This window comes from Akebia trifoliata, chromosome 14 (genome assembly GCF_017979445.1).
Source record: "Akebia trifoliata isolate Shusen 1 chromosome 14, ASM1797944v1, whole genome shotgun sequence".
Lineage (NCBI taxonomy): Eukaryota > Viridiplantae > Streptophyta > Magnoliopsida > Ranunculales > Lardizabalaceae > Akebia > Akebia trifoliata.
In genome coordinates, this window is record NC_141388.1 from 11402212 (window position 1) to 11427154 (window position 24943).

Here is a 24943-nt window from a genome sequence, read left to right on the forward strand (position 1 = left end):
AAAGGGGTCCACTCTCAAACCTATATGTTTCTCTTTCCCTACTTGATCTGATATTTGCATTTAAAAATAAATAAATTCCCTTCTTACTTTTAGAATCTTTAAAAAAGAAATAGGTAAATCAATTAAAAAGAATATAACACAAAATTTACATATGCTTTCGACCTTGTGCGATGATGTGATCCCTCCACTATTTCTATGAAAAATAAGGTTACAATGTCTTAATCTCATTTCCTCTCCGTAAAACTGAAAATTGACAATACCCCCTAAAAATTCGGATACAACCAAGGGCAAAGTCAAGATTTTCTTGTAGTGAGGGCAAATTATGATTAGTTGTATAGTTGAAGAACTTAAATGGTGAGACAATTATTTGTGCTGAAAAATATGATTGGAGGAAGGTGAGGATGTGGGGGCAAAATTTGGAGGGAGATGAGGGTGTGGAGGCAAATGAGGAGAGAGGTGAGGGAGTGGAGACAAATGGGGCATGAAATTAGTTGAAAATATTGGGGTGTCTCAAAGTTCTGTGGGGCAATTGCCCCCACTACCTCCAAGGACAAAAATAACAAAATTGTGAATAAAATCACCACAAAAATTTTCTCATCTATTCTAGCCATATACCAACACCAATATAATACAAGACACACATATACCACACATTTAAAAGAATTTCTTTCCCTTCAAAGGGGTCTCACCTGTTAAAATAAATAAATTCCCAATTTACATATTTATAATCTTTAACTTTAAATATATTTTTAAAAAAAAAATGGGAAAAGAATCTACACATACCATCAAATCAAGGAGCTTCTTCAATCTCTTTACAAATAAGACAATGATCAGATATCAATCTCCGTATAATACTTCCTTCTTCAATTCTCAATCTCCTACTTTGCTTATTCCACAGATGAACCCCATAGCTCTCTTCCTTTAATTGAACCAACTTCGCTTCTGCCCATTTTGAAACTTCCATATTCTTTGGTTCTTTGAAAAACCCAACAATTTTGTTCCAATCAACTGGATAAAAAGCCATTGGTGGCAATACTGTAAAATTATAATTATAATCTTCCGTTTTTCTTACCCTCTCAATTACCCTTGAAACCATATAAGGACCATTATGTCCCCATTTATTTCCGTCAAAAGTAACGGAGAATTCCTCAATAAACTTAAACAAAAGTGGATGTTTCTCATCAAAAATCATAACGGCGTTATTCAATCTCGTCCATTTCTTCGTTCCAATATCCATGCTTTGTGCTCCAATGGTGTTCTTCAGATCTGAAAGCTTGTTAAGAACTATGAAATCTGTATCTAAATAGATTCCTCCGTATTTGTAGAGAACTGTGAGTCTAAGAAGATTTGAAAGATTCTGTGCTAATGGAATTTCACCAGGATCTTTGTTCCCCTTCTTCATCTCATCAAACCAAGCTTCGGCTGGTGTGTTTTTAACCAAAAATGGTAAATCTGGTGCGACTGCGAGAATTTTGAATCCATGATCGATTAAAGGTTTTAAGATTTTGTTTCCGATTCTGGAATCCATAGTTCTTGAGAGAATCATCAAGCAATCGTTCGGATGTAATTTGAAAAGGCTTTCCAATACGAAGATCTCTCTTTGACCAAAGGATAGTGCAGGAGAAATCCAAGTCATAAAGAACCGAACTTTGCATCCATTGTTGAAGAATTCTTGAGCTTTTGTTGAAAATTGCAGAGTTAATGGAGTCGACTTGAAGATCTCGAATTCAGGTAGTTTTTTTCTGAACCATGCGATTCTTTCTTCCACTGTTACGTTCCTTGGAGGGAGAAGAGAATCTAAAACAGTTTCTTCTTTGATAATCTCTTGTTGCATTGGAAAGATTAAATTTTGGGTAAATAGGTGATGAACTTGATTGGATGGGAAAATGTGGATCAAGATTTCGGTTTTGTAGGTGAGAAAAGTGAGATTGCAGAAGATGCTACAAACGAAGAGGATGATTAGTAGGAGAGCTGCGATGGAGAATCGTGAGGAGTGTTTGGTGTCATCGAATCCACGAAAATTAAACATTTTTATTGAAATCTTTTCCATGGTGATCAAGAAACATGAAAGTTATGAGAGATTATAGAAAAGAAATTGAGCTTGAAAGGAGTTTTAATGGCGGTGAACCAAAAAAAAAAAAAAACAGAAAGATTTTGGAATTATTTTTTTTATTTTTATAAGTAGAAGAATCACGATAGGATACTAGAACTGGATGGAAAAAAATGTAATTTAAATATAACCACCCCATTTTTTGAAGATATTATAGATAGCCCCTTGTTATCAAACTGATGCAAGCCCCTTGACCTCGGGCTATATATTCAATCCTGGATTTTCTCCGAAAACTTGGTTTGAGTACATTTTTTTTTTAATCCAAATCTTCAAAATTTTGACTCAGTCCCGTTTAAAACTCAAATCTTGAGAATAAAATGGGATTTTTTGGAAATAAAATAGATTATAACTTGATTTTCTCCTACAAACATCTATAGAATCGTGTTAGAGTAACATTGAAATTGACATCGTTTCACACGTTAGTGTGTATAGAACCATACTTGTTTCTCACTCGTATCTCGATGAAAATCATCTATGCTTCTGTACATACCATGTCAGCAATGTGTGAAACGAAACATCTTAATGTTACTTCAGCATTTTCCGATAAAATTATATATGAGCAAGATTGGATTTTTGAGAATGAAAAGAAGATAGATTATTTTGGTGGAGGCTAAAAAGTAATTGTATAAAAGTATTCCAGAAGAGACCTAGGTCAAGATTCATGTCATCAGTTTCACACCAAAACCAATTTCTATTTTCTAATATAGAGAATCTACTGGTACAACAACTTTTACTTATAACAGGCCATTTATATGTAAAATGGTGTGTTAATAGAATTTCTCGTCTTATATTCATCAAAATTCAAAACATCCTCTTTGACTTAGGTATTCTTGGAGAGAATAAGATAAATAACCTAAATACCCTCATTTTAAGATATTTTAGGGTGATACAATTTTGGGAGGAGAAAAATTACTTTGGATAAATAAATTATTAAAATATCGAAGATTTTCTAAACAAGGTTTAATTTAAAATAATTTACTCCAGTATGTCTTGTCTCAATTTTATTTCCGTTTCTTCAATGATTTCTTCAATGGTAATTGATTTGGGTCTATCTTAACCCTATTGACATTTAAAATAAAATATAAAAAAATTAATTAAAAGTAATTTACCCAAGAAAATAAGCGGTTGAAGATGCTACATTTAAAAATAGAAAAACAAAAAACAAAACAAAGGGATTTTACTAGGAGTTGAAGATGCTACATTTAAAAAAAAAAAACGAAAAACAAATAACAAAACAAATTTTTACTGGGAATGAAGATGAGAATATCTAGGATGCTACGTCATCAATCATCTAAGTTAGTCTCATTTAGAAGACTTAGGTCAAAGGGCTTGTCATCCCTTTAATATCGACTAAAACGTGAAGGCATGAATCACCAAAAACAAAAACAAAAAAACAAAAGTCGAGATCTCATACGGTGTTCCCTTTTGATATACGTTAGGTGTATACGTGGCACAATTTGATTAAAAACAAATACATTAGGCTGCGTGAACGGCTTGGTTAAGAGCCAAGTTGTTTTAAAGACCAACTAGAATATGCCACGTAGACATCCAACTTGTTTTATTGGAACGGAACACCGTATTGCGTGGATGGCAGAAATGTAAAAACGGCAGTAAATCCAACGTCACCCCAGCACGATGCAAAAAAATTTGATATAATCCTAAAGAAAATTCAATGGTATGGACGAAAATTTGCTATTCTCAAGCGCATAGAATGTTTGATGCAATTCTTCTAAAAATGGCACAATCAGGTGGGCCCATTAATCCTATAATATTCAGTTATTCAGTTATACAATTATACTATCTTAAAGCTGTATACAAAAGAAAAATTAGTTTTTATTACTTATATAATTGTAATAAAAATATGACGAAAGTCAATGAATATGAGTTAATTATGAAAAATTATCAAATCTAATAAATTTATACCACCATTAAATTTAAGTGTTTGCTAATGTATCCCCCAAAGCTCTTATAATGTTCATGGGCCGATTTCCATCCATATCTCGGAATTTAATTGGAGGTGATTTATTAGTTCTTTAATGCAAAATTTTCAAATAAAAGGGTCTTGTTAACGTCTGCCCTAAGTGCACATGTTAAAGTGCAATAAATACACTTGGGAAATTGTGTTTTGTATCAAAAATGCCACTAAAAATCTTTTTTACCAAAATGCCCTCAGATGCATATTCTCAAAGTGTATTTATTGCACTTTAACGCATACCTAAGGGCACTAGGGGTGCAACTTGGTTCGGGTTGGTTCGGTTTAGAGTAAAATTAGAATCGAACCGACTAAGGTCGGTTTCATTATATGAGAACCAAAACCGAACCGGCTAAGATCGGTTCCATTATATGAGAACCAGAACGAACCGATTTGATCTAGAACCGACCCAACCCAAACCAATCTTAATTTGGTTTGCTTTGGTTCGGTTCTATAGGTTGCAAAAAAAAAAAAAATTTCTCCCACAAATTTATCAATAAAATTAAGTAAACACATGAATTATAAAAAATTAAAAACAATATATATATATATATATATATATATATATATATATATATATATATATATATATATATATATATATATATGAGATCACATAAAAATTAGATTAATTTCATAAAAAAAAATTGGATTTCTAAAAATTATGGGAAAAATTAATTTTTCTCCAAAATCCATCCCAAAACAAAATGGGTTTAGTTAACCTGCAGCCGCACTCCCACAGCCGCATGCCGAGAGAAAGAGAAGATCTGCTGACCACCGGAGTTCGCACGCCTGGAGTCCCACGCCCAGAGAGAGAGAGAGAGCGCAGCCCGCAGCAGCTCCTTCTCCGACGAGAGAGAGAGAGAGAGTAGCAGCAGTAGCAGCCGCAGCCCACAGTAGCTCCTCCTCCGACGAGAGAGAGAGAAAGCAGCATCAACAGCCCACAGTAGCTCCTCCTCCGACGAGAGAGAGAGAGAGCAGCATCAGCAGCAGCAGCCGCCACCGCCGCTCGCAATAACTCCTCTAACAACGAGAAAGAGAGCATCAACAACTCCTCCTTCGACGAGAGAGAGAGGGAGAGTAGCCCGCAGCAGCTCCTCCGACGGTAGAGAGAGAAAGAGAGTAGAAGGAAAAAATGAAAGAATGAAAATTAGTTTAGGGTTTTTAAAAAAGAAAAAAATATATTTTTTTTATTTAAAAATAATTGTTGGTTCGATTTTCGGTTTGGTTCGATTTTTTATTAAGTCTAAACCAAGAACCGAACCGAATTCATCGGTTCTTCATTTTTAAAATCCGAAACAAAATCGTTATTAATCTAAACCGAACCAAACCAATCCAAAACGCACGGTTTGATTCAGTTCTCGGTTTGAACCGAATTAACTTGCACCCCTAAAGGGCACACGTTAACAAAACACCAAATAAAATTATGGATTTTATTAAAGTGTGCCTTAAGGGCACACGTAAAGTGTAACATTTTATGTAAAGCTTGCAAAAATTAGCATATTTTTAAATATATTTTCTCATAACATCTTTGGGCCCATTAACCTAATGGGTCAGGATATAGCGACTCATGAAAAATAACACAGGTAGGACTGCAACTTGGGGTGGGCTGGCCCGAACTCAACCCGATTGATGGACTGGCTTGAGCTGAGTTATGTGAAAAATGAGTTGAGCTTGGGTTAGAATATCTCAACCCGACCTCAATTCGGGTTGAGAAATCGGGCAACTCAACTCAACCCGAACTCAATGCCTATATACTAATCTACAATTTTATATATATGGGTCAGGTTCAAACGACAACCATTTCAACACACATATAGACAACGTGTTTTGTCTTATATGGATAAAAATGTTTGGAATGGGCTGATTTTTTGTGAGGATGATCTCTGTGGTGAGGAGATCATCCTTGCCAAAAATCAGCTCATTATGAAACTTCTAGACCGTCCAATTTTTGTTGAAAAATTATAGACCGTCCAATTTTTGTAAATCAATTTTGATGGGGTTACAAGTTTTGGAATGTGATGATTTTTTTACCAGGATGATTCCCTCATCATAGAGATCATCCTCACAAAAAATCAGCTCATTCCAAACATTTTTGCCCATATAAGACAAACACGTTGTCTATATGTGTGTCGCAATGTGTGTTGCAGGAACCCGACCCTATATATATATATATATTATGGTTTGTAGACAATTGATATTGTTAATGTGGGTTTTGATTAAATATGGTTTGTCTAAATATTCTCTCAATGATGGATTTGGAGGTTGTATGTGATTTTTTTTTTTTTTTTTTTTTTTGGATGTTGTATTTTTTTTAAGATATAAAATTTATATATTGATTAAAACAAAATTAGGGATATTCAACTAGCCGACCCGTCCAACCCGCTCAAACTATGTAACTTGGGCTATCCCAAACTCAACCCGATTTTAGAAGATTAAACTTGGGTTGAGTTTGGATTAGTAAGCTCAAGCCTGATGGTTGAGTTGAGTTGAACTCAGGTTGAGGGTTCTACCACTTGGGTTGCGTGTGGGTTTAACCTCCAACCTAGCCAATCCGCCTGAGTTGCAGTCCTATAAACACAGGGTATAATCACATGATCTCAATCGTTTGGACATAATATCCAATGCTTGATATTTACAACTGGGATAAGTATTTTCAAGATGTGTATTATGAGGATCGTATAAATCGTGATTGTTGTATTTCATATTTGCACAATCAAGATTCTGTGTTTTCTCATGAGTCAGTCTTGGTGAGTCATTGGTACCCGACCCTAACCTAATATAACCATCTCTTGATGTACTTATAAGTGTTATATACAAACAACGAGTTTTATGGCTATTTCTAATAAATAATTTGAACATTTGATAATGTTGATTCTCAAATTATTTTTAGCAGTCAAAGGCTCAAAGCCAAAGTTTATAATCATGATTTCTTTTTATTTGCATATATTCACGAAGAGATATATTTAGTATTCGTGAGTTAGTGGACCAAAAAAGTGTCAAAAGAATTTGACGAAATAAGTGCAAGTTTTTATAAATGATAACATTTAATTTTCTCAAATTTTAAAACAGATTTGCAAAGTTGGATTTAGGAGAGAGAATTTTAAGTCTCTAAACTACAGTGAGTAGCATCGAGAAAAGATATGAGTATAATGAAAAAGAGATGATAGTGAGTATCGGTTGTTTTTTTTTTTCAATAATGATTTTTGACACATATTCTGGCGCATGCTCCTGACATGAAATGTACTAGAATCATAGATATTTTTCGTTGAGATACATAACTGCACATATTTATGGGAATGTACAGTTGTGCATCCCGAGGTAAAAAATTATAGTTCTAGTCCATGCCATGCCAGGGAATGTGTGTCAGAGGGGGCATAAAAAAAGCACAACTTTTTTTTTCACTTATGATGGAGTATGAGTGACTTTTATAATATTAGAAGTTTCCACAACATGAAAAATGAAAATCTATATGAGTACTTCTCTTGCATCTTCTGACATTGTGAAAAAATATTTATGACAAGAGTGTCAATTGGGTTGATAACTCTTATTCCTTCTAAAATGATCTAATTTCCTTGAGTTTTTTATTTAAATATTATTTTAACGTTAGAGTTCTGGCTCTCAATTTTGAAATTGTAGGGCAAATCAATAATGAATTAGAGACACTATAGATGTAAAAAACTTGCACTGCCTTAAGATCTATTTTGATGGTTTGGGATCTTCAACTTCTGTGTTTTTTGTTGTCTGTAATACAACCTCTCTGACACTCAATTCAAATAACCAATCAAAAGGATAGAGTACTAGTGTAAGAGTGGAAAAGCATACCTTTAGGTGTCTATATCTATGTATTTATAGATGAAAATCCTAGGATTTTTCTTGATTTGAGTCCCAACCTGATCTCTATCCATTTTAATAAATGCATCTTGATTAAGAATGTATCAAATCAAGATCACTTTCCCAATTTTTTATAATCTTTCCCTATTAAAGATTACAACTACTTTTGACCATACCCAATTCCTAAATTTTAAGAATTGGGGCTAATTAAGTCATTTTACCACAAAGTCTTGATTCATTGTCTTCTGCCAACCGCCAAACCATCAATCCTTGATTAGGGTTGAACTAAGTCAATTGAGATTGTTTAATCACTTGAACTCAAACAAGTTTATTCGGATTTCCAAGATCCACTCTGTAGACACCTCAATTTGAACGGGCCATTTCTCGAAAGGGCCCAAAAATATCGATTTTCTAAATAAATGGGCCAATGGGCCTTAAAGGCCCAAGTCATTGAAAAGTGATATTTTTACCAACCTGAGGCCCCTAAGACCCCTAAGACCTCTCAATGGTTTAGGAGGCCACCAAAAGGACTCGGCCAACCTTACGCTTTCCCATTATTCACCGCTCCGCTTCCAAAAAAATTAAAAACACCAAATTTTTGATAAATTTCACCAACGGGCCTAAAAAGCCCGATTCGTCAACACGTGGCGTTTTTGATCAAACTAATGATTGCAAAAATCTAAAAAAATTAAAAAATTAAAAATGCGAGACTTGGGATACCTACCCCTCCTCTACTACCACCGCTCCGCCTCCGTATCCGTAAAAACCATAGGCCCACCTAAGGCCCACAAGCCCTCAACACTTTCCTAAATCGATTTCTCATCTTACCCCTAGCCTAAAATTAATCCCACATCACCTAAAATCTAAAACCAACCTATACCCTCAAAATCCATTTCAAAACAACCCTCAACCAATTCCTAAAATCCAAAACCATTTCATAACCCAAGCCCAAAACACTCCAAAGCCTCTAAGCCCAAATCCATATCCAATTCATATCCAACCCACAACCCTAACCCATCAACCACTACCCACATCAACCAATCACCATCTTGATAATCAAAGATGACACATGTCATCACCCCATCTCACCTCCCTCACCCAACTACCTACCCCATTAATTTGCTTTAAATCCCATCTACCCACACATCAACCCATCACCTTTTCTCTCAAATCAAACACATCTACCCACACCCCTAACCTATACCTCCCCTAATCTACCCTCATCATTTCCTACAAAACCTACATCTACAACCTAAACCTACACCATCCTCTCAAGTCAAACACTCAACCTCTCCCATCAACCTATCCCAACCCTTCATTTCCACCCACTTTAACACATGGCATCATCTCCTTCACCCTCCCAAAATATCATCAACCACCTCTTTAAATCCTTCATTCTCTTAAACCAAATACCATTTAATCTCAACCACCATCTTAAACTTACCTCACCAAACACTCCACCCAAATAGGTTGGGTAGGATCCAAACCATTTGGGTCAAAACTCACCCATTTAACCCTCCTTACCTAAATACCCTCCAATCTCCTCTAAATTACACCCACTTCTCTCTCAAACTCATAACCATTCTACCCTTTTTCTTCACTTCACCCCATTATATCCCTAAAAATAACTCCTCAACATCTATAAATACCCTCCTCTTCTTCCCAAAAATGGCCACCAACCTTCACTACAAAATTCTCTCCAACTCTCTCTACTAACAACTATCACCCCTCTCACTAAGAAAAATCTCATCAATTCCCTCATACTAACCCTCCCCAAGTCTCATAAAAAAAATCACATACTCATCATCTCTTCTTTACTCCTTCAACCAAAAAAAAAAGAGTTGTATTTGCTTAAAATACTAAGGACTCAAGAAGACTCAAAGAAGAAGAAGAAAAGAAGAAAGAAAATACAAGGTGGGTTCAAGGCAACCCCCCCCCCCTCTCTCTTCTACATCCTCTCCTCCTCCCTCTCCCCTTCATTTTATTTTTTAGGATGAATGGACCCCAAGGCTAAAGGTCTATAAGGGTCATTTCCATCAATGGAATGACCCTATGATCAAGCCGAAAATGAACCCCTATCTAGGGTACAAATGCACAACACGTGGCACATCATTTTTCGTATTTTTTTTAATCAAATGACCGAGTTGAGTTGAGGTTACCGCTATTTAGTGGGGAGAAAAGGGTGCCTAACACCTTCCCTTTTCTCCAACCGAGCCGCTTACCCCGGATCTTAAGGTTTGATCCGTACCTTATCCACGTGAGTCACTAAAATGCCAAAATGTCACTTTTTCAAAAATGCACATTGGGTGACCATTCACACCCACTTACAATATGAATGGTGGCGACTCCAAATCATAGTAGATGTGACCGTCGTAATGACGAAATCACATGTCTACACACTCCGATCCCTATATGCCACATATCATTCTCAGGTGTCTTACTAAAAATATCCTCTACAATACCCCTCTAAGAGGTTTGGACTTTTGTCGATCCCCTAAGACCCAAAAGATGGCACATATATGTCTTTCCACTATTGGACTACTTGCCTCATAGATGTTTATCCAAGGTCTAGGCTTTTATATAGTTAATGCTTCTTGTCACACGTCATTGGACCATTGCAACTTCAACAGTGTGTCAATTATGATTGTCTCGATTTTTTAATGGCCGACTCAAAGCCTATTTTTAATCATTCCTAGTGATGGCACATTTACTTTTTTATTCACCATGTGTCTACTTTCTATAGGTCAATTTTGTACGTCTATTGTTTGTCGCCTCGTGTCACAATAGGGCAATGACAACCTATTATTATCTAAATTTTTCAGGCCTTTTGGGTCATTGATTTTAATATGGATCTTGAGACATTGTTTGTCCATAAGTATCCCATTTCTTCCTCATTTCTATTTTACCTTTTCGATTTCCTTTTTCAATATCTCATTCTCTCTGTGCCTTTTCACACAAGTTCCCCGCATCCCTATTGCCATTTTCTTACGGGGAGTACCCTTATTCCTTCCATTTTTTTCTTCCTCCTTTCCATCTCCACTGTTGTCTTCCCTTTTCCTTTCCATTCCATAGGTTTAGGAGGTTTTTTCCTCTTGTCTTGAAGCCTTTTGTTTTGTTCCTCCCTTTTTTATTTCAGGGCTTTTGAGAGTCTTGGGATTTCATTGCAAAGAGAAAATCTCACGTCCCCAATTGCCCTTCTATGCAAGAGATCAACGGTGCCTATAACATCCTTGAAGACGCTGGCACTTCTTTCAAGGAGCCCCCATTCTCCAAGGATCTCCCATTAGCAACCACATGTAATAGAGGAAATTTAAGGTTGGACTCTAAGTACCGTTAAGTCACTTAACTTGAGAAGTCCTTAACTTTTATCAAATCATTCGAACTATCAAGTTGATGAGTGATCGACTAGATGAAAGTCAACTACTCGAATTGCTTAAAGGGCCTTTTGGTAAAATAACTTATTTTCAAAATGATAAATTATCATTTTCGAAATTAAGATGCATAGTGCACTATTTTTATAATTTTTCAATTTTCGGTGTACGTTTTGGTAAATTACCTAAAACATGTAATTTAGCCCACACGTTTAGGTCAATATTAGTGATAGCCCTACATTTTCATCTCTCATAGGGATCCCAAATAACTTTAAAAAAATAAAAAATAAATAAAAAGGTTGGTGACTTAGCCCCCCATGTTTTTAACAGAGGTTGGAATGAACTTTGTTCAACTTGCTTTTATTGATCAGAATTGGCATATAAATACAATAGTAGAGCAATAGAAAGTTTGTTACAGATCCTATAAGTCAGAGTTTATTAAAGACTAATTCCTAAACTTGATATTTGCACCTAATAAACATTTGAATAATATAAGCAAATAGTTAAAACTAAGGAGATCAATTATTAAATTCCTCTATTATGCCCCCTTAAGATGGAGCTCGGGAAAGAAGTCCAATCTTGAACTTGAGTTGAAGAAAATGTTGTCGAGGAAGAAGTTTTGTGAGGACATCAACAATTTGACCTTCAGATGACACATGAGCAACACGAAAACACCATTGTGAACTTGATCCCGAATGAAATGAAAATCAATTGCAACATGCTTCATTCTTAAATGGAAAACTAGATTAGAGCATAGTTAGTTGGCTCTAATGTTATCACAGTAAATTACGGGACAGTAGGGAAGCTTAAAACCAATATCAGATTAAAGATAACAGATTCAATTTAGCTCAACTACAGTATTAGCAACAGAGTGATACTCTGCCTCAGTGGAGGATCTAGCAATAGTCCCTTGCTTTTTAGAACTCCAAGACATAGGATTTCTATTGAGGTACACAACATAAGCACTTATGGATGTAAATGTGTCTTTGTCCCCTGCCCAATCAGCATTAGAAAAAGCATGCAAATTGATAAATGAGTCATGATAAATTTGTAAACCATCATCAATGGTACCAACTAGATAACGTAATAGTCTTTTGACAAAGGACCAATGCTCAGTTGTGGGACAATGCATATATTGTGACAGCTTATTAACAACAAAGGCAATGTCTGGCCTTATAATTAGCAAATATTGAAGGCTGCCAAATGGATCAGATAGAGAGGAATTTGAGTTTAACATGAGAGAAGGACTGGTTGGCATTGGTGTGAGAACAGATTTGGCTTTGTGCATCTTTGTTTCTGTTAAAAGATCCATAATATAACGTTGTTGAGAGAGTAAGACACCGTTTTTGTTTGAAACAATTTCTATACCCAAAAAATAAGTTAACATCCCAAGATCTTTGACTGAAAATCGTTGATCAAGAACATACACAAATTGATTCACTATGGTAGTATTGTTTCCCGCGAGAATAATATCATCAACATATACAATGAGATATAGAGTATGACAATCAGCATTAAAGACAAATAAAGAAGTATCAGCATGTGAATTCTTAAAGCTAAAAGAAAGAAGAAAAGTACGAAGTTCCTGATACCAAGCCTGAGGAGTTTATTTCAAGTCATAGATTACTTTTCTGAGTATGCATACATGTGAAGGATTGTCTTTATCAATAAATCCTTGTGGCTGGACATATAGACATTCTTTGAAAGGCTACCTTGAAGGAAAGCATTGTTTACGTCAAGTTGCCTTAATGACCAACCTCGACTCATAGCTATACCGAGCACAACATGAATTGTGGTTGGTTTAATGACATGACTAAATGTGTCATGATAATCTATTTCAGGACGTTGGTGAAAGCCCTTTGCAACCATACAAACCTTGAACCTGTCAACAGAACCATCAGATTTGCATTTAGTTCTAAACATTCACTTACATCCAACGAGATTGTGACTTGTATCAGGTGGAACTAACCCCCTTGTTCCATTCTTAAACAAAGCATCGTACTCTTCAAACATAGCCCGACGCCATTTATGATCTTTGAGAGCTTGAATCACTATGGTTGGTTCAAGGTCATTGGACTTGGATAGTTGAATGTGAAAGTTCATCTTCTTGAGGGCTTTGTGAATGTTGTTCTTGGCTCTAGTGGCCATTTAGTGAGTGGTTTGTGGATGTGTTTCAGGTAGATTATTTCTTGGTGTTGGTTACTAGGAGGTGATGTGAATGATAGGTTTAGGTGAAGTTGGTACCGGTTGGGTGTCAACCAAGGGTAATGCTAATGGAATTTCCCTGGGCAACTGTTGATGTGCGTTCACTGCAAATGGTGAATTGAGTAGTGATAATAGAGGAATTTGATAATTGATCTCCTTAGTTTTAGCTATTTGTTGGGCAAGTATTCCTAGATTAACAGTCATTCTTCTCCTTGAATGCAACAACCCAAAAGCCTAACAAGATTGCAATGCTGAATTTTGGCAATCAAAATAACCTTGCTCTTGAACTATTCGACACCTTGGCTAGAATTCTTCGAGAGCCTCTTAATGGCAATTTCCTGTCCTGTTGCTAGCACACCCTTGTAAACATGACCGAAACCATCCTCTCCAATTTTATTTGAGAACGAAAAATTGTTAGTAGCACTTGCAATGGTCACCCAATCAAATAATGGTAGCTCTAGATCTTCCTCACAACTTACATCTCTACGATCTCTTTCTTGGTTGTGTATTATGTTATCAGCTGTTCTATTATGCTTCTTTTTCAAAATAATACAGCAAATAATCAAACATAAGAGGAGTAACACCAATACTACTGATAGGATGATTCATATTTTCTTCTTATTAGTCCTTGTATTTGAATCTATTTCCGAAGCTACCTAACAGAGGTAGGAATAAAATTTGTTCGACTTGCTTTTATTGATCAAAATTGGCATATAAATACAGTAGTAGAGTACCATAAAATCCTATAAATTAGAGTCATTAAAGACTAATTCCTAAGCTTGATAATTACAGCTAATAAACATTTGAATAATACAAACAAATAGATCAAACTAAGGAGATCAATTATCAAATTCCTCTATTAGTTTTGATCGATATTAGAGATGCCCCATGTATTTTTCAATCTGACAACACGCATCCATTGGCCTCATCTTCCCATACTAATGAAAAATGACTCAAGGTCCTCAACTTCAATCGCTATTCAGTATTAAGAAACAAAGTAACAAAGTTCAAATTTGATAATCATTCAAAGGAAATTCAATTCAGTTAATTTAGATAAATTCAAAAAAGTTTCGTAAAAAAAGTCAGGAAAATTTTGAGAAATATAAAAAATAATGTTTTTGAATTTCTTGCCAAAATTCATCATCTTCAACTCCCTAAAAACCTTTTCTTACTTTTGAGGTTCTAATGTTAAGGAAAATAAAAATTTTAAATATTAAGCCTAAGCCAATTTTTTTTTACAAATCTTAACATCTATGATTTAGTGGGAAGTTTTTGTCACTCTTATGAAGATTATTGGTCAACCATCGTTTATAACGACGACATTAACCAAAAATCATGGCTCTACCTTTGTGTGTAACTAATCAAGTTATAATTAAGTAGGAGTTGGGATTTGATAGAGTCCAACTTTGAAGCCATCACGCTGCTTAACACAACACTGGCTTCTTATATTTATTTTATATGTGTAATCCCAAGGAAAAGGTTCTACCGAAATTTTGAAGCGGGATGAGGACTTCAAAGTTTTTTCCGAATTTGATAAGGGGACCATTTGATAAGATATCTGGGAATAGTTCTCATGTCCAATAAAATAAGATTGAGTCACCAATCTTTTTTAAAGAATTTGGAAGTATACTACCCACTAACCCACCAAATATGTTTTAGACTTGAAAAACTGTTTTTGGCTGTTCGAAGCTAAAATGAGTCCTCATATTTTTGGTGCTGATGTTAAAATCTACAGTAGGGTTATAGTTGTACTGGTCAAGGTTAATCTCATTTCCAAACGCCTTGGATAGGTGTGGCTAAGGATGTTAGACGGTAAACCATCGACATCATCATCAATAATAAAAGTTAGATCGTCGCTTTCAAAGGAAAGGAGGGTAGGTACGAATTTTGTCGTCTTTCGTTATTAGAGTTCTAAGCCCCTAGATCATAACGGAAACCCACTACTCTGCCGTTATCCTACCGTCAACGCCACTCTCACCATTAACGTTAGTATTGTTATTTACGCCAGAATTCAGAAAGACTAATGATAAACAATTAGGGCGTCCATTTTTAAGGATAATCTTAGCGGAAATTGGAATAGGCAAGACGAAATCCAACGGTCTTAATTGTTTAGACACGTGTCACAACTGGATGAGATCACAGAGACAGAGATGTAGTACGAATAACTTCTACGTGGATCTAAACGACTCTGTTCTTCTCCGCACTGTTTGATTGAGGAGGACACAAGCAGCTGCGTGCAAAGAGGTTAGTCAGTTTCTAATCATAAGTTTATATTAAAATAGAAAATTATAAATATGAATTTTATATAATTTCTTTGGTGATTCAAAAGTTCTTATGATGATTCCTGTAAATGTGGTATTAATTATATATTTCTCACCTTAAAAAAATATATATATGTATATATATATTTCTTTGAATTTTCTTCTTTTTCATTTATTCTTGTTGTCTTGTGTTAAGGAAATATTTGTTTCTTCATGTTGATCACATAACATGGTTTTAAAATCAAGGATCTCGTCTTCCATCTCCCTCATTGGATATCAAGTTGACTCGTCCAATTAATCTTGAGTCCGGTCACTTAAATTTATTTTATATAATATATTAAATCTAAGTAAGGGCTGTGAATGATAATATCACACCTTCATAATCTGATTTTGTTATAAATTAAAAATTTTAAATCACTCCATACTTTAAGTCACAAAATCTCATTTTATATGGTGTGAATTTAATTACCTCCCATCTAATTATCTAATAGGCTCACTTAGGGCTGCAACATGGGCGGGTTAGAGGTTCAATCCAAGTTGTAGAACCCTCAATCCGATCATCGGATTAGAGTTCATTAACCCTAGTTCAATTCGAGATTGAACTTCTAAAATTAGGTTGAGCTCGAGTTAGTTCAAGTTTGACAATTATGGGCAAGTTGGGCGAGTTGAGCTCATTAAGCAAACCTAATTTCATTTTCAAGTTAGGCAATTTTGGGCAGGTTGAACTCACTTTTCTCTCTTCAAAATTTATGTAAAAATGACATCTTCAAAAATATGAAAAATATTATAATTAAACATATATAGCAATAAATTAAAATATAGAAAGAAAAATCGATAAAAAATTTGTTTTTTCCTCAATTTTACATATTTAGGAAGGGAAAATTATTATTTTTTAAATAAATAAAAATATTTATATGTAAATATATAGCATCGGGTTAAGATTTTCTAACCCAGGTTCAACTCATTTTCCATATAATTGGCCCAAGCTCACCTATCAATCGGGTTTTGTTTAGGTTAGCCCGCCCAAGGCTCACTTACCCTTTCCGTCTATTTGTCATCCACCTAACAATTATAAAAATACTATAGTACCCTTTTTATAAACAAAAATATGCTAGAGAGAAAAATGGGCTCAACATAAGAGCATGAACTCTTAGAAAGGAATTTTTTTTATATAATTTTTAAATTAAAGTTTTTTTTCTTTATAAAACAAGATAAAATGAGTGAGAAAATAGAAAAATAATATCCTAGCTTTAACACCGACTATAAGAGGGTAGGTAAATGTAATTTTCAAAATGTTAGGGGGTCATATGGAATTATGCCAAACGAAAGTGGGTCAAAGTGTAATTTACCCTTCATATTATAATCATATGGTAAATATTGGTAATATCATGACTCTTAATTAATATATAAATAGTTACAATTTTTTTCTTTTTATTGGAGTCTGACTAGTCTTAGTAACTAACTAAGTAAGATTTCAAATCTTACTAAGGTTGGTTGAACTGATCTTATGGTATTCAAAAACATGATTCGATGCCATAGGATTGTAGAGGACAAAATTATATTTGCTTTGAAAAGATAATTCTAAAAGATGTTATTTTCACAGTTGAATTTTAATTTTAAATTTTGAAGTTCCGAGGAAGTTTGGTAGCCGTCCATTTTTAAAACCTTAAATGAAACCCAAAAAATAAAAAATATTTCAGTTTTTCCATGAAATCCAAAGGCCCGTGGTGTTGAATTGCCCATGTTGTAATTCATTTGAGCTCAAGGACCCTTCGAAAGAGTTAAAATCTCACTAGGTTAGTAAGGAAAGTTCTAGGTTAGTAATTAAGGAAAGTGTTTTTGTTTTTATTACAAGGTGATTAATACAAACTCTGTCATAAATTTTATATTTTTGTAGAAAAATACTTTCCTTTCTAACTTAGTAAGATTTGAAATCTTACTTAGGGTCGTTGGGTCCACATGGATTACCACATTGGCAATCAAACAAAACAGTCTTCCACATTTCATGAAAAAACTCATATTCAAAAAAAAAAAAAGTTTTTAAGCTTGATTCAAGGTGTTGAATATGAATAGCTTCCATACTCCCAAAACTTAAAATTAAAATTCAACAGTGAAAAATAATGGTTTTTAGAAATTCTTTTTTCTAAGTTCTTAGAATTTCTTTCTTTACAAGACCGTGGCGGCAGATCCTGTTTTTGGATGCCAATATGTGAGCTCACACCTTTAGTGAGATTTGAAATCTTACTAAATTATTGAGGCTAGACTAACTCTATTTTATATAGATTACAAATATTTAAATCAATGAAAAATTAAATTTTTTTACATTAAAATTTTTCAAATCCCAATAGACTAAGCTTAACATTTATAAACTGGTCATTACTTTAAACCATCGCACCTGTTACCTTCCGAGATTGACAATATTTGGTCTCAAATTTAAGCATAGCATACGGCTTAGTATGCATACATTGCACATAGGGCTGGAAATGGGTCAACTGTGGATCTGATGAAGTTATTTCCATATCCTTGTCCAACTCTATATCTAACTATCCATATCCGATTTTTTACCCACTTATACTAGGTATATCCATATCCAATTATTTATCCATTTTTTTAAAAAGGATATCTGTATCCAACTTGTACCCAAATTTCAAGCGGAAATTTAAGTTGGGCATATATACCTCATTGTGAAGATGATGGAAAAAACCTTAATTTTGAATTATACATATATTTTATTGTGAATTTATCTTATTAAACTTCGATAAACGGATATTTAGGTTTGATAGGACGCAAATCCATATCCGGCCCTAAACATATTCAAATAAAATAACTACGGATAAGTTTATCCGAATTCTTAATTAGATAAAAAATTTGTACCCATACCCATATAACTCAGGTAGGATGAGTTGGGTAAGAGGATATTATCCGACCCAGTGCCAGCCCTAATTGCACGCATTGAATTAGTGCATGTCCTCGTATGTATGTTGATTGGTATGGGCCTACACCAACATGGAGATGAATTAATGACTAATTTTATTTGTAGGATGTTCTCTTCACCATAAAAAATGTCCTTCCGATGAAAGAATAAAACCATAAAAGACCAACCTCACAAGATATTTAGAGTTCAATTTTTCATTCATCATGATCTTGGGAGGAAAAATGTTAAAGAGGCAAAAAAATTAATTTAAATTCTATTAATTACTAATAAACATTCAAATCATCCATTATCCTTATTGCTTTATCCCAAAGATATGTGTTTGTCTAAACTAATTTTATTCCACCATTCCACTCTTTCCAAAGTGTAAGTGCTGTGTCATTGAAAGAGTTAATTACTCATCTGCTTTCAACAATTTAATTTGAACTATGTATGTGTCATTTCTTGAACTTTAAAATTAAGGTTGTCACTGGTTTGGGTTGGATCTTTACTATGTGCTGATCCTAATCCAGTAAACATGCACGTCTAATGGTTGGGCCAAACAACAAATGTCTTGGTTCAAGCTTGTTCTGGCCTGCACCTTCTTGGTCTTATTTACAAGCTGGCCCAAAAAATTTATATATAAATACATTTATATTATAAAGCGCCTATTAATTTATAAATTATCATGCTGGCCCAAAATCCCAGTCAAGGCCCTTGTTAGCAATTCGGAATACGGCAAAATTAAATTCGATTTATGAAAATTCAAGTTCTATTCAATTTTGGATTGCAAAAATCTAGTCTAAGATTTGGCCAAAAATTCAATAAATGGAAAATAGGCGGCATGTGCTTCATACATGTATTATACGTTTCATTTCAAAAATTCGGCTATATGATAGTGATGGTGATGTTAACGGTGAAGGTGATGGTGATAATGATTTTGGTGATAATGAGGGCATTGAGGTTATTATTCCATTGATTTTTAAAAAAAGACCAAAGTCACGGGACAAATCATCAATTTGAAAAATTAAGGTGTAATCTCAAATAAATGTGGAGGGCTGTGTCATTATTTTTTTAAAGATAAAAGGTACATTTATCACGTAAAAAAATGGTTTCCTCCAAAATTTTGAAACATAGCCGTTTCAAAGTCGACTTGTGTTACACATCACAACTTACAAGTTTACACTTTGCAACATACAACAAGTTATAGTAGTATTTTTTTCCACTGAGTTTTATACAGATTCGTAAAAAACGTGTTTTATTCTTTTCAAACTTAAAATCCATGGATTATCCAGAATAGTTCAATAATCTGGAGAATAATACTTTCATTAAAAAAAAATGAAAAATTCGTGAATTTTTCAAGAATTAAACAGGAGATTGCTAACAAAGGTCAAGGCTAAGCCAGGCCAAAACCCGGCACATTGAAAACTCGATCCAGTTTCTAACCTGATTCAATACATTTGCAAGCCGGCGAGATTGAGTTCACAATTTGCTCGATGAATTGTTGAGTTCACTCAGCAAGTTAGCTCCATTGAGTTGTAGGACCAAGTCATCTCAAAGTTATCTAAAATGTCTAAACTATTTGTTGTGCAAGTGCAACACGTATTGGTTATTATTTAGCCTTATCTAAAATATCTAAACGTAGGGCCACAAAAAGTCTTTAATACTTAAAAAATAAAAAATAAATTATTTTTTTTTTGTTTTGAGGGAATCTTTAATTGTTTCTTCATATTTCCTACAGAAAGAAAATGAAATCAAATAGATTGGTATGAACTTGGATTCACGCATCAGCAATCAACACAAAGTTTTGGTGCCTCTTTTCAACTGAAGTTAAGGAATGGCCACAACCAAGCTCTACATAATGTAAGCAACTAATAATAACTTGTACATCCAGCATAAGATCTTATTTGATTTACTCTTTTATGGGCATTTCAATATCGTTGGTTGCATTGCAGCTATTATTCGTTGCATGGACATGTTGGGATAATGGCACGAGAAGAGGAGCGAGGAGCCAATACTGTTGAAGGAGTGGAAGCAACCCTTTGGCAGGTACCTGAGACCCTCAATGATAAGGTATTGGAAAAGATGAAAGCGCCTTCTAAAGAAGAGGATGTAGCGGTGATAAAGCCGGAACAATTGGTGGAGGCTGATGGTTTTTTGTTTGGATTTCCTTCTCGATTTGGGATGATGGCATCCCAATTTTTGGCTTTCTTCAACGCCACCACTGAGCTTTGGGCATCTCAGGCTCTTGCGGGAAAGCCCGCTGGCATATTTTGGAGCACCGGTTTCCATGGAGGCGGCCAAGAGAACACCGCGTGAGTCCTCTTTTCTCTTCTTCTTCTTTGATTGATCGTTCATCCCGATCCCGATCCAACCTCAAAAATCGTGTGGTTTATTCATTATATGTTTCAATAAATATATAGGTGAAGGTGAAATGAATTTCAAGGGTTGTATGATTACGCATGAAAAATGATTTTTTTTTTTTAATGCATTTTTTAAGTTGTATGATTACATATTTTTGAAATCAGGGATGGAATATTCCTTCCCCTTGAACCCATTTGGCAAATGATATTTCACTCCAACCTGTATCATTCTCTCGTGAATAGCTCCAAATGATATATCAAGTTGGAGTGAAATTAAACGATCATTTTTCAAAATATGGTTTAGAAATTTTTTGATTGAGCTCATGTTTTGAGAGGATGGTCTCTTTGATGAGAAGATCGTCCTCACAAAAAATCAGCGCAATCTAAAACTTCTAAGTCCATCAAAAGTGGTTTATAAATTTTTAATAAAAAATTGGTGATTCACATTCTAAATCACTTTTGATGGGGTTAGAAGGTTTATATTGGGCTGATTCTTTGTGAAGAGATGATCTTCTCATCATAGAGATTACGTAATATTAGTGAAATTATAAAAATATATTAGAAAATTTTATTTTGGGACTCGGCTGGACCTTCACCTTCTGAGTAAGGGAGCCACTAGTCCCCGTACGAGCTCAGTGTCGAACTTGACTGGCGAGACGTGTGACTTGATTTACAATACCTCCTTATTGACCAATACCATCAAGCTCTACAAGTCACAACATATGTGTGTGTGTGTGTGCGCACGCATGTGTGTGTGTGCGCGCACGCATGTGAGCGTGTGTCTACATTTGTATAATCCGTGGTTTTACTTTCCTTTCATTCTTTGAGGATGTGTTGCTAGAGGCTTGAATTAGGCAACATTCTTTAGTTTGGATATAAGATTATTTAAGAGAGTTACTATTTGGCACCTCAAATTTTACTCATTACACTCTAACTTTTTAAATTAGTTATCACACCCCAATTAAAGATTAAAACACACCATTCAAACTTTACAAAAGTTTGGGTCAAATTATTATTTCAACGTTATAACTCTCATTCAAACAATTTCAGTAGTTATTTATAATTATGATTGGACTCATGTAAAATCTTAAATCCAAAAATATAGCAAAAATTGAGAGAGTTTCTATTGGCACCCCAACTTTTACTTATTCTTAATCATTTACTTATTTTCTTTATTTTCATTTGGGATGTAAAAGGTAAAAGTTTGGGTGCCAATAGCAGTTCTCTTATTTAATTATGTTTTAGGACTGCTGCTCATATGAGACCTTTATTTCTTTGGTCCTTGTCTTGATCTCTCATCATCTCTTGTTGTTGCAGACTAACCGCGATAACGCAGTTAGCACATCATGGAATGATGTTTGTCCCCCTTGGTTACACCTTTGGGAGTGGAATGTTTGAGATGAATGAGGTGAAGGGTGGCTCTTCATATGGTGCTGGAACTTATGCAGGAGATGGATCCCGTCTTCCCTCGGAATTAGAGCTTCAACAAGCATTCTATCAGGGCAAGTACGTAGCTGAAATAGCTAAGAAACTCAAAGTTCAGCCTCCTCTAACATAACATTATCTATTCACCATGAATATATATAATGTGACTGCAACGTAAATATTAGTTCCTAAAAAAATAGATGTTTGTTCTATCGCGATATGTAAATATTTTGACAAGTGGATACTTTCACGTCAAGATGAATATTGCAATGATTGGATGCATATATATAGCTCTTTTTTGAAATTTCTTACTAGATAGCATCCATAAATCTAAAAAATGGTATTTTCTCTGCCCAAAAACGGATCATAGTCCTTTGATGAGTTGAGATTTGTCTTTATAAATGGGCTGAAGCAAAGTAACCCTTATAAAGTTAGGGAGTTTTTGTAATAAAATTGTATCAGACAGGTCTGCCAGGTAAATCTCTCTTAGTTTAAAAGAGTACTTCAAAATTTTCAAACATGTAGTCTTGAATTATTTTTTTTGGGGAAGTCTTGAATTTATATTGAAGCAACTTTGAGGTCATGGGTCCAACAGTCAAGGGTACTTACTCAAAATTGATGGCTTTTTAGTATTTTTCCCCCCTTCAAAAGCATAAATGAGCATTTCAGCTCTTCATCAAAAAATCAAAAAAATTTGGCACCATTTTCTCCTCTAACTTTTCACCTTCTCCAATTATAAGTTATGTTTCTTCCCGAATGATGATGTCATGCCAAACCTTAACTTAAATAGGGCATAACTTTTTATTCAAGTTTCTATTTGGTTATTATTATATGCAATTTTGGGATATCTCACGAATATCTACGACACCATCATAGTGAATCTCTCTACATTATTGATGTTGTGCCAAACTTGAACTTAAATAATGTGCAACTTTTGATTTGAGCGCTCGATTGATTATTTTTATATTTTTAGGATATCTTATGAAGATTTGTATGTCTCGTTGTACTAACAATCTATCATAGCAATTAGCAATTACTAAGATATCATAGACATCATTACATGATCATAGCAATTGGGACAATATCAAATATACGTTTGACTATTATTATGCATGCTTTGAAAGTAGCTTGCGAATAATTTTCTGGGTGGATTATCAAAGTGATCTATTCACTACATTTTCTCATCTCTTAGGACCTTCAACTGGGTTTCTCGAAAAACTATAAGAGAAGAAAAGTTCAATTGTAATTGACTTGGTGGGGCAGGTTAACTAATATCCTAGACCAAACACAAAATGAATTTCTCAAGCATAAAAATCTCAACCTATGCCCCCATACGCCAGTCCATATCCGGCCAGATGTCAAGTTGTACCCCCTAATACATTTTAGGGAAAATTCCTAAATGATCTTTATGGAAGGTTTTCTTTCTAATTAGTTCTTGGCTTCTAGAGGTTAACTACTAAATATTCCATTTAGTAAATCTCTCTTTTCTAATGAGTCCCCGAACTCCATTCTAGACATTTTTCACGATTAAAATGTCGAAACTGCCCTAATCATTCAAACTCACCATTTTTGTCCAAAAAATTGGATTTTTAGCATCTCGGTCAAGTTTTGGAAGTTCTATTTTGATGAAAAGGATTTGAGAATGAAGAATAACTCCTTTACAAGCATTTTGAAGATGTATATAAAAAACTAGGATTTTTCAATTGTTTTACCTCTCTTTTTGGATGAAAATGGATCAACGATATTTCTTTTGATTTGAAATCATCTACACAAGTCGTTATGTCAGGTTTTAAGTCGATCTTTCCATGTATTTTAGTTGGAAAAAACTCTAAAAAAACAAAAATGGTTGGGTGTTACAATGTCGAGTTTGACAATTTTTATTTTTGAATTCAATATTTTTATTGTCTTGTTCGACATTTTTTTAAAAATTATCGAACTCAACAATAAAAAGTGGTGAGCTAGACAATTTAAAAAAAAAATGTCGAACTCGACAATAAAAATATTGAACTCAAAAATAAAAATTGTCGAACTCGACACTGTAACACCTAACCATTTTTGTGTTTTAAAGTTTTTCCAACTAAATACATGGAAAGATCGACTTAAAACTTGACATAACGAGTTATGTAGATGATTTCAAACCAAAAGAACCATCATTAATCAATTTTCATCCAAAAGCGAAGCATACCAATTGAAAAACCCTAGCTTCATTTTTTGTTATCGTTAAAATAAAAAAAATATATCTAAAAGTTCAAAATGATCAGTATATCATTTTCATTCATCATTCACTATGAAAAATCGTCGGAAATGATTGGAATCACCATTGAAAAATCTAAGTATATGAAGAAGATGAAAAATGGGTAGTTTTGGTATTTCAAAAATATTATACCCTAAGATGAGGTTGATGGACCATTAAGAAAAGAAAGTCTTACTAAATGAACTATTTAGCTAACTCCTAAAAGGCAAGGACTAATTAGAAAGAAAACCTTTCGTC

The 24943-nt window shown here is 34.3% G+C and overlaps 2 protein-coding genes across 2 annotated transcripts; one reads left to right on the forward strand and one right to left on the reverse strand.

Annotated features, from left to right (window-relative positions):
• Positions 1 to 790: 790 nt before the first annotated feature.
• On the reverse strand, positions 791 to 2239 carry LOC147386248 (uncharacterized). The gene has a single exon (XM_086423759.1). It carries the CDS (start codon positions 2048 to 2050, stop codon positions 791 to 793), a length of 1260 nt encoding a protein of 419 aa, XP_086279885.1. The 5' UTR covers positions 2051 to 2239.
• A 13274-nt stretch (positions 2240 to 15513) lies between these two features.
• On the forward strand, positions 15514 to 22763 carry LOC147386249 (Quinone reductase family protein). Its single transcript, XM_086423411.1, has 4 exons — positions 15514 to 15736; positions 20406 to 20527; positions 20620 to 20979; positions 22345 to 22763. The coding sequence occupies exons 2-4, from the start codon at positions 20502 to 20504 to the stop codon at positions 22583 to 22585; spliced, it is 627 nt and encodes a 208-aa protein (XP_086279537.1). The 5' UTR covers positions 15514 to 15736; positions 20406 to 20501; the 3' UTR covers positions 22586 to 22763.
• Positions 22764 to 24943: the final 2180 nt, after the last annotated feature.